Source organism: Pan paniscus, chromosome 1 (genome assembly GCF_029289425.2).
Source record: "Pan paniscus chromosome 1, NHGRI_mPanPan1-v2.0_pri, whole genome shotgun sequence".
Lineage (NCBI taxonomy): Eukaryota > Metazoa > Chordata > Mammalia > Primates > Hominidae > Pan > Pan paniscus.
The window spans coordinates 108486571-108497299 of NC_073249.2; the positions used below are offsets into that span (position 1 = coordinate 108486571).

A 10729-nucleotide genomic window follows, 5' to 3' on the forward strand; every position below is an offset into this window, starting at 1 on the left:
TTCTGGGGAGCAGCAATGGCCTGGCAAGTTGTTGAGTGGCTGTGGGCAAAGAGAAGAAGGTGAAGGGACAGCAGGAAGACGTGTGGTTCTGGGTCTGTTTGGTGAAAGACCAAGCTCAGGGTAAAGGATGAGGCTGGGGCCAGCTGCGGAAAGGTAAGTGACCTGCACAGACTGTTTTGGTAGCATGAGCACTCAGAACATTTTAATAGGATGAGAAAAGAAAAGGCAGTGCCAGTGGCAGCAACTGTATAAGCTGGTCCAGCAGGCCTAAGTCTCTAGGCAGAGGGTACCAAAGTATTTCCTCAGAGAGGCTTTCTCCAACAACCCTCTCTAAAATGCTACCCAGCACCAGAACGCCCAGCCCCCATCCTGTGTTCTTTACCCTGCTTATTTTTCTTCATAGCATTTAGCAATATCTAAAATCAAATATTGGGGGTTTTTTTGCTTCAGTGTACTGCTTTTCTCCAGTAGACTTTGTCTCATGTGTTGCTCTATTTTCAGCATTTAGAACAATGTTTGGCACACAGTGGGTCCTCAATAAACAAAGGTTAAATGTAAGAATGAATGCTCACCATCGTCATTCAAAGAAGAATCGAGACCTCACGGATGGGCGAATAATCACTGCGTCTGCGCTGTGCTCAGGGAATGAGGCAGTCACCCTCTGGTCTAGCAGACTGCCACCATGCTTGTCTCTCTTGGAGGGTGCTCAGCAGCTTTGGATTTGAAATGACATTGCAAAGGTCCTCTCCTGAAATCACATGGGTTGCATAGCTAGGAAGGGATGCTGCCCTTTGTCCAAATCCCAAAGGCCCTTTGTCCAAATCCCAAGGGCCTTTTGTCTAGGGGAGTGTATCAGTAGGTTCCTCCTACATGTGAATGGGAGGACTGTGTTGGTCAGTTGGAAGTTGGGCCCCTAAACTGGGAAAGAGAGGCACTTGGAAGGTTTCCAGAGGTTAGAAGTTGACTTCATACCCTTGGCATAGGAGCAGGGCTAATTATTCTCTTGTATAATAGAGAGGTGCTATAAGAACTAGGAGTAGTTATCCTTCCACACTGCCTAGAGGTGAGAAGGCCTACAGGCACTCATGTGTTTTGCAGGTCACAGAGTAACCAGTCATTGCTCTAGTGGCCAGGACATTGTCCAGATACAAGGCAACAGAAGGTGCTGTTCTTTTTCACACACTAGGAAGTACTTTCCTACTATACACCTTCATATAAGGGAGAGGATGAGGTCCTACCTAGTAGGTATCTGTGAAGCTGACAAGAAGACACCTGGGTGAAAAGTGAAGAATACCAGCAATCCCACAGACGTTTTATATGCGTAAGGCCAAGCATCCATCTAACCGCATTTATTCTGAAACCAGAGATTTGGTGTGATATAGACTCATACTTCATAATATTCTATATATGCATATGTACATATAGTTTTTAAGTCATTTATGTCTTCTATTTGTAAGCAATACATTTCGCATTTTTACACTAGCCACAGGTTTTTGCAGATGTCATTCTTCTTATCTCAAGGTTGGTCCAGGGCTCAATTTTTTTTTCTTGTTTGCGGGTGCCCTGTCTTGAATCTGTGTACTGATTGGATGTTTGAGTATTACAATAGTAATACACACCTTGTTCTTAATAAGTGCCATGAGGATTGAGAGTCATCACATCAGGGATCTTCTTCTCACTGCCATTAAATAGCTATGTGTTTTAGTGTAGGTCACTCCTTGGGCCTCAGTTTCCCAACTCTAATTTGAAGAGGCTGGGTTAGAGAGTTACTAAGTTTTCTTTTAGAGGCAAAGAATCCACAATTCAAGTAATATTTTATATAAACACTATACTTCTTTTCCTCATTGTAGAATGATCTATGTCACCATCATATGTGGGGCATCTATTTATGGGACTGATCCACGTCCAAATTTGAGCATCAAATATTTCACCACATAAATATGTTTATGTTAAGATTTTGTTGTGTTTACCAGTTCCTTTCTAAGGAATTGAGTCCATTAAGATATTTCATGCTCAGCTAACATGTCCATTATTTTTAGACTGTGTGCTTAAAATAAAAGAGAGGACTTTATTTGATACCTTTATTTATATGCAAAACAGCGCACCATTCATGAGATATGAAAAACTCGTCAGATAGAAACCAGATTATATCTATTTTCACTACAAAATATTGCATTATATAAAGCAACAGAGACACAAAAAAACCCTGAAAAAGACTAAAATCTTTGGATAGCAGATGTGGTTTTTTTCCCTTGTCTCTAAAATACACTCCTTGTTTTAAGAGTTTCACAGCAGAGAACATGAAACATTTTCAGGTTATAGACTTTTCTTTTTGGTGTCACAGAGGAAAGTAGTTCTGAATTCTTTTTTTCTTTTTTTTTAGGAAAATAACTTAATTTGCTAAATTCATCACACGCACAAACATCACACACAGAAAGAAGCTACTCTCCTTATAAACAGCTTGTAAAGGACTTCTCAGACATAACTACAGATAAGAATAATACACTTTTTAAAAAACTATAATAGTGAAGTGCTAGTGTTGCTGATCTCACAACAAAAGAACCTTTCAAGAACAAACATCTTAATATATAAAATATGTTTAGAAACAGGGAGAAGTGGGAAATTTGTTATACAAGTGCAATATAATTAGAGCAGAAAGAAAGACCACAGTATAATCTCAACAAACACGTAAAAAGTTAGACATAATTATTCCACAGGAAAAAGTGTAAACACTTGACTATAAATAAATTGGCACAGAGTATCCAAAGTAAAAGTATCACCACTCTGAAAAATAAATGTCTTGAAAAAAATACTCTACTCCTTCTAACATAAATAAAAATAGGTTGTCTTTTTCTAACTGCACCTATGGGTCCACATGTTTAAGGTCACAAATAGATGTTTTTGGATATATAAAGGGGCACTTCGCCTGCAAAAGTAATCAGATATTAAAGTTTCCATTTAAATATGGATTTTCCTGTCTACCTTGGTGTCATATCTTGGGGATAAAATATCACCAAGCTCAGATCCTCCCACAGTGTGTCTACTTGTTCTCAATTTGTCTTTTTAAACTTACTAAATATTCAGGGTTTATTTGGATTCTAATATAATCTTTATTTTCAGAACAGAAAGGAAAGTTTCCAGTCGCACCTTTCTGTGCCTTCCATCTCTATGGGAGAGATCCCTCCTCTCTCCTCCTTCCCAGTGTTTGGTGATTTGTCCATTAGAAAAATTCCAGATAGCCTAAAGTTATGAGCCTGCATACTCTGAACTTCTGCCCTCATTCTTTCAACACATTAAGATTTGTGGCGGATAAATGTAGGAGAACTCAAAGTCTCCAGTGGGTTAAAACCACAACCCTTGGGGAGCCCCAGAAGTGGCTCATCTCGGGTGTCTCCACGAGGTTCTCCTGGCCTGGAAAATCCCCCCTGCGAGCCCCCGGGCTCGCCAGACAACCCCACCTGCCTGCGTCGGAAACCTTCCCTCGTCGCCCTGCTGACCAGAGAGAACAGGTAGCGAGCTTCTTCCCCGGCCGTCTCTCGAGGCGGCCGTCTCGCTGGGCCACCGCAGCCTCCGCCACCCGATCGACGGCGCCCGTCCGGATCCGTAGCGTTTCGCGGACGCCGGGACAGGCGGCCCCCCGCGGCGCACCCCGCCCTACACGTCCAGGACGTGGTTGAGATAGGAGATGTAGCAGATGGCCAGGCGCAGGATCTCGATCTTGGAGAGCTTCTTGTCCGGGGGCAGCGTGGGCAGCAATTTGCGGAGCTCGGCGAAGGCCAAGTTGAAGGCTTCCACGCGGATGCGCTCGCGGGTGGCGTGGGCCGAGCGGTACTTGGCCGTGGCGCGCCGGCGGCGGCGCTTCTCCTCGCGGCTCAGCTGCTGCGGGTGCGGGTAGAGCGCGGCCCGGCTGCCGCCCTTGCCGTCGCCCTCGGCCTCCTCCACCGGCTCCAGGTCCGACACACTGCCGAGCACCTTGGTGTCCGTGCCGCCCAGGGACTCCGGATCCGAGTGCGCCGAGCTGGGATGGTCCGAATCTGCTGCTTGGTCCGGACTCAGCATCATTTTGGAGGCTGAGGAGGGGTCGGAAAATTAATCAGTAAAAGGAATCAGGGTATTTTGCTGGAAGGATGGCTGCCGAGGCCTACCACGCCGGCCCTCCCAGCGGACGCGCGGCCCGGGCCCCCTCCCCACAGCAGGCCGGCGCGCGACGCGGGAGGGCGCCGATAGGATCTGGCCCGAGGGCGCGAGCCCTGCGCCTCGCCCTGGCGCGGGAGCCGGCGGGGACGCGGTTGACCCAGGCCGCATACTAGACTCGACACCTCGACTTGCAGACGGCCACAGCGGGCCTGTGGCCCTGGGCCTGGGGAACAACCGCAGGCCTGTGGGGTCGCGACTGGGTTTTTGTGCCTCTTCCGGCCAAATGCCAACCGCGCTATTCCTCCTCCCTCCCTTCGTCCCCTTCCCAGACAAACGAGCGATTTCGAACAACGAATACATCTGGGTTTTCACGGGGGCGGGGAGACGCGGAGTGCACTTCTCGCCCCGAGGGCCTCCGGCGAAGCAACCCGGCAGCCGCGGCGCCCGAGGGCCTGGCGCTGGTCTGGGGCTGCGCCGGGGGCGCCTGGCTCTGGGGTGCGGCCGGTCAGGAATCCCCATCCTGGAGCGCAGGCGGAGAGCCAGCGGCTGGGGGCGGGAAGGCTTCTTGGACCCCTCGCGCTTCTCCGAAATCGTAAAGAAATGACTAAACAAACGTGGGGGAGCCTTTAAAAAGAAAATTGACTCCGATGCCCTCGCAGGCTCCCGGAGCACCATCTGTCACGCAGACAGCCACACACATAGGGGACCTAGGGACACGGCGACGTGGGATCAGACAATGCGCCCGGCAGTCTGGCGACCACCTTGCGGGAAAATGCCGGCAGCCGGGCTGCTGAGGGAGGAGAGGATGCAGAGGGAAGGGAAGAGAAGGGAAGGGCCCGGGGCGGGGCAGGCGGGGACTAGCGGGTGCAGCGCGTGTTGTCCCGGCGGGAGCTGCATATCTGCCGGCAAAGTTCGGGCGCTCCCGGAACCGGAGCTCGGCAGGCTGCAGCTGTCCCCGGGTGGCCTGGCCAAGTCCGGGCATGTCGGTGCTTAGCCTTCCTCTAACTTAACTGTGCCCTCTTGGAAACGCCACCTGGCCAGGCTTCTCTGGGGCGCCTGGAGCACTGGCCCGGACTGTGCGCCTTCTGGGAGGGGGCCGCTCAGAACCGCTGGGCTTCCGGGTAATTCGGGCTTCGAGAAAGGGCCCGGCAGGAGGAGAAAGGCCCCTGCAGGGGCTGCACGCACCGCCCCTGGGCGTCGGGAGTGAGGACCAGGCTGCGAACTCGGGGCCCCGGCGTGGGCAGCCTCAGCGACGCTCGGCACGGGAGAAATCCGCGTCGGCGACGTATAGGAGCGTTTGCTTCTAGAGAAACAAAAGCAAGGGGATGGGTGATCGGTTCCCAGCACCGCACTTGCAGAGGAGCGAATTGGGCCAAAACAGCTTTAATTTCCCTGCGAGGAAATCAGGTCCTCTACGGCAAAATAAAAACAAATGCTCCCAGTGAACTGCATGTGACTCCCTACGGGCTTTTCTCGGGTACGTTTATGAGTAGAACAACTTGCACCTACACAGTCAGCTTGAAAGGGCAGAAATAAATAGACGAGTAATGGAAAATCACAATAAGCCACTAAATAGTTGTAGTTCTGGTAAAAAGTTCCTGGGTTGCCCTCAAAGCATATTAAATTCTCCTCTAGATCTTTAAAAATATTCATAAATAGTATGTCGTGTATGCGTTTTATCTCTTTATGGAATGAACTGCATCTATAGACGCAGTGTGAATAATCTAACTTATTTCAAGCTGAAAAAAATTATTTAAAGGAGTCTTACCTTGCAAAAGCCTTTTTGATAATCTGTTCTCCAATCTTTAGAGTTAAAATTCCAAGGAATAGCGAGGGGAGATTCCGGAAAATATTAAAAGCAGCAAATATTTATTACATTCAAAAATGAAAAAGCAGCTGTCATCTCGCTGGTGTCCGCAGCGAGGGACAATAATATCTCAGGATGTAGACGATATGAATGATTGTTCACTTAGTTGATAGATTTTTTAAAAAACGCTTTTTCCTTTTAATTGTTCTCAAACATTTCAAGAAATTCGTTGATGATTTTTTTAAACGATGTGTTGAAAAGTCTCGTGCCTTTTTTCCTCTTCTAGGTCTCTAAAAATAACAAAAGAGATGCAGAGATAAACACAATCACATCAAAGGGCTGATTCCTCCACTTTCTAATAGCGGAATAATCAATAAGAAAGATGGTTAAGATAAGATTCCACTCCTATCGTATGCCTTTCTTTCCCTTAATACGGCTGAGCAGAAACTGGGAAGTGCAGGACAGAGATGTGATCTTGCTCAGAAGTGATTTTTTTTTTTTTTTTGAGATAAGGCTTTGTTCAGCTGATATCTCTCCAGTTCCCAGGAACACAATACTGTAACTAGGAGCTAAGGTTGCCTCTTCCTCTTCCCTCACTTACTTGTATGTTGTATAAATAGACACCTATTTTCCAGTTTCAAAGTCTTTCAAGGTTTGGCTATATCCCCCGTCCCCACCCCCTCTTCTCTTTACCTTGTAGCAAAATATATATAGTCAGTGGCTTGGAGATGCTTGGAGAAAGGTTGGTGAAAAGTGAACGTCTCCTGGAGTAACAGTGACAAGGAAGCAGAGAAAGACGGGAAGAGGGTGGGAGAGCCAGAGCAAAGAGGCAGAGATGCGTGTGTGGCTTCTGGGCTCTCCTGGTACCAATTGATTCAGCCTGGAGATGGTGGAAGAGATAAAGGCTTAGGAAGGGGGATGGAATTTTTTTCCCCTAAATTGATATTTAATGGGAAATCCTATTGGGCAGAAACCTGGACATGAGTCACTTAATTGGACTTGACATCTGTCACAGTGTGGGAGTTTTCACAGCCCAAATATTTTAGCAGATCAGATTCCCACTGAATCTGTGCCATAAAATATAACAATTGAAAGCAGTTCATGATAGAAATCTTAGCCTCTAAACAGTATCTAGCCATAGTCAGGCTATTTCTCTTTTCCAGATTATTGATGAAATATTTAAGTACAAATAAACAATATATTGACTATCAAAAAATTCCCCTGGCATATTACAAAGCCACCACTTTCCCTTAATATTTAGAAAAATATTTGTGTCCGGAACATGGAAATATATACTATATAAGATGCTGCAATAAAGTATTTAGACATGCAACAGCTAACATTTATTAGAGATCATTTACATTTTAAAAGATACTTCAGTAAGGTTTGATTAAGCATATTAACATTTTTGAGAAATGATCTGCTATGAGACTAACTTATCAATAGATGGTAAGAACCCTTCAATAGATTAAGCCATTGGTGGAACTAGAAAGAGAATCCACATATTCACGGACCACGATATGAGATAATTCTACTTTTCTGTATGTTTGTTTTTCTCTCCACCCACTCATTCATTCAAGCTGAAATATGACATGCTACATGTGTTGATTATTGCACTTCATTCTTGCCCATCTTAACATGCTAATATATTGTACTGCGTGGCAGTGCTTGTGCTAAGATGTAAACACAAATTACCAGTGTATTCCAGTACATAATGCCTTTGCCTTACATGATCCCATGGCCCTGAATTTGTATACCTTATAATAAAAAATAAAATCTAGTTCAATTATTTTGCCACTTTATGAAGATACTCATAGTTAATATCAGTAACATATTATTTGTGATTATTTTAGCTTGTTTTGATCATACAAGCTTAAAGAAATAAAAGAGCATTACAGCCTTACTCCCACCCCGCCAGTTCCTAGGGGAACATTTGTGGAGAGAGGAGTCCTCACTTGTCTTCCTTAATTTTGCCCTAAAAGCAGATTTTATCACCAGGGGAGGCACATTGAGCAGCCCACCCCTGGGAGTGACCCTCCGGGTTTTTCATGGCTTCCACAAGTACTATTTGCCTTTGCCCACATTTTTGCTCCTTTGAGAGATTCCTGGACCACAGTGGGGCAGGGGTCGGGGAAAGGAGGGAGTGCCTCCAACAAATAAGGGCACCAACACTCCCCAGCCTTGCTTCTGCCTAACCCCAGCACAGAGGTATATTTTAGATATCCCCAGAATGTTAAAGTGAAGATGGAAGCCGGTCCCATACAGGTGGCAATGGAAATGGGTGAGTGGATAAACACCCCAAGGTGGTGACAATGAAGGGAGAAGGGAGGTTTTCTCACTCTAGTTAGGAACAGCCAATGCTAAGCATTCACACACAACCAGAAGTGTGCACACAGATGCACACCCACAGATACCTGTACCTCCTCCCCCTTCATCATACAAGCTGGCTGGCTCTATTAGACCACCACACATCCAGACTGATGGATTGAAAAAAACTGGTGGGTCTAATCACCATAGCTCTAGAGTGGGCAGCTGCTACAGTGGGAAAGGACCAGCATCTCTGGTTCCCCTGGTGTTGGGGAGTCATGACGGGGTGTGCATATCAGGGCAGGTCCAATTCTGCTATGGTGTGTGTGATACCAGACAAATTCCCTTTTATGTTCAGGCTTACTCATTCTATACCAGCAGCCAGCATACACAAAAATTAATGCTTACAGAAGTAAGCCTATATAAACAGGTACACACTCAGATCCATACTTAGTGATGCCTAGCCACACTGTCATAGACACAGACATGGATTCACATTCACACACACACAGTCTTTCTTCCATCAAAGCCTCCCCCTCCCCCACCCCTTTGCCTTTTCTAAGACCTCCCTGGCACAGATGGCCCCTCCTTCTGTGCTCCATAAGCACTCCTTTCATGTCTCCCTTAGAGACTACATATTGTGTACCGTGATTCTTGGTTCTTGGTTACCACACTGGTCTCTCTCCCTAGGCTATGATGCTTCCAGGGGAGGTCTGTAGCTTATATCCCCAGCACTAATGTCTGAGCTTGACACATTATAGGTACTCAGTTCATTTATGCTGTGACTCTATGTACAGAGGTACCCCAGATATTTGTAACATAGAAACGCTTCCACTAAAGGACACCCATGGTTCAGTTCTATCAATTTTCTTTCCTATAAAAATGAGATTAATAATATTGCACTTCTCATTTCACAGGCTTGCTATGAGACCCAATGTATTTGAAAATATTTGATAAAATACTAAGCACCATACAAATTATGATATTATAGACTATAAGAGTAATATTAAATAATATTATTAAATGAATGGGGAGGTGATAAGTAGTGACTTAAAAAGTCCGGCTTTGTGGCTCTGTCATATGCTAGCTGTGTGAATTTAGTTGTAAGTTACTTAACCTTTTTGGACCTTAGTTTTCTAATCTGTAAAATGAGAATAATCAAAGCATGCTATGTAATGTTATGTCATGTTTTTTTCTGAAGGTGAACAAGATAATCTATGTAAAGTGCTTAAACTAATGCCTAGAACTCATGTTCAGTAAGTGTTGGCTATCATTATTATTATTCAGTATAAATACATATTGAGGAACAGATATATATTGACATAGAAAAATAAACATATCCAGATATACTCACCCGTGTGTGTGTGTGTGTGTGTGTGTGTGTGTGTGTCCATAGTTCTGGTGGCCAAACTACAATGAGCATTTTCCATGTGTCAGACCTAGGTATAGTGACTTTGCTCATATTAACTTATTTAACCTTCACCACAAACCTGTGAGGTAGGTAGGTACTGTTGTCCCGATTTTGTGTATAAGAAAACTAGGACATGGAAAAGATGATAATCTACTCAAGGTCACATAGCTAATAAATTATGGAGCTAAGATAGAGATTCAGGTGGTCTAAATTCAGAAACTGCACTCTCAGACACAAAGTACTACTGTTTCTGTCATTGTTTCCTACACAGATATACTCACACAGAACTATTCACCAAAATGCATATGGCAAGGGAGAAATACACATACACACAAAACTTAGATAAATTGCCACCTTTGCATTCAGGGGTGGTTAGTGAGTGATATGGTTTGGCTGTGTCCCCACCCAAATCTCAACTGGAATTGTACTTGCCATAATTCCCGGGTAGGAGGTAATTGAATGCTATTCTCATGATAAAGAGTAAGTTATCATGAGATCTGATGGTTTTATAGGGAGCTTCCCCCTTTGCTCAGCTCTCATTCTTCTCTCTCCTGCTGCCTTGTAAAGAAGGACATGTTTGCTTCCCCTTCCATCATGATTATAAGTTTCCTGAGGCCTCCTTAGCCCTGAGGAACTGTGAGTCAATTAAACATTTTTCCTTTATAAATTACCCAGTCTCAGGTATGTTCTAATATCAGCATGAGAATGGACTAATACAGTGTCAGTGTAGTTTAAATACTTACTGCACATCTAGTACTTTGCCAGATACTGTTGGACTACAAAGGCTTTGTAATTATTTGTTACTTTCATTAGACATCTGTTTCCAATCTAATTTTTAAAATTTTGTACCCCATAGATAAAAATTTGGGGCATACATACTGAGTATATGTATATTTATATGTATATACCCAATTATAACTACATAATATACTAGTACAGTAGTACATGTATAAGCTTTGTACATGTACTACTGTACTAGTATATTATATAATTATGATATACAAAAGATATGGTATGCAAAGATATGATAAAAATATTTATTTTAAAATTTGTAAGTATTTATCAAT

General features: G+C 44.5%; 1 protein-coding gene across 3 annotated transcripts; it reads right to left on the reverse strand.

Moving 5' to 3' along the window:
- Positions 1-610: 610 nt before the first annotated feature.
- On the reverse strand, positions 611-10458 carry NHLH2 (nescient helix-loop-helix 2). 3 transcript variants are annotated; one of them, XR_008625841.2, is made up of 3 exons: positions 5906-10458; positions 3459-4070; positions 611-748 (listed from the first exon to the last, which is right to left on the reverse strand). XR_008625841.2 is itself a non-coding variant. In XM_003805627.5 (3 exons), the coding sequence occupies exon 3, from the start codon at positions 4060-4062 to the stop codon at positions 3655-3657; it is 408 nt and encodes a 135-aa protein (XP_003805675.1). In that variant the 5' UTR covers positions 4063-4070; positions 5906-6234; positions 6638-10458; the 3' UTR covers positions 1923-3654. The 3 variants fall into 3 exon arrangements, 2 of the variants coding, with proteins under 2 accessions (XP_003805675.1, XP_034785781.1); XM_003805627.5 differs by lacking the exon at positions 611-748 and having other exon boundaries at positions 1923-4070; positions 5906-6234; positions 6638-10458; XM_034929890.3 differs by lacking the exon at positions 611-748 and having other exon boundaries at positions 1923-4070.
- Between the last annotated feature and the right edge of the window lie 271 nt (positions 10459-10729).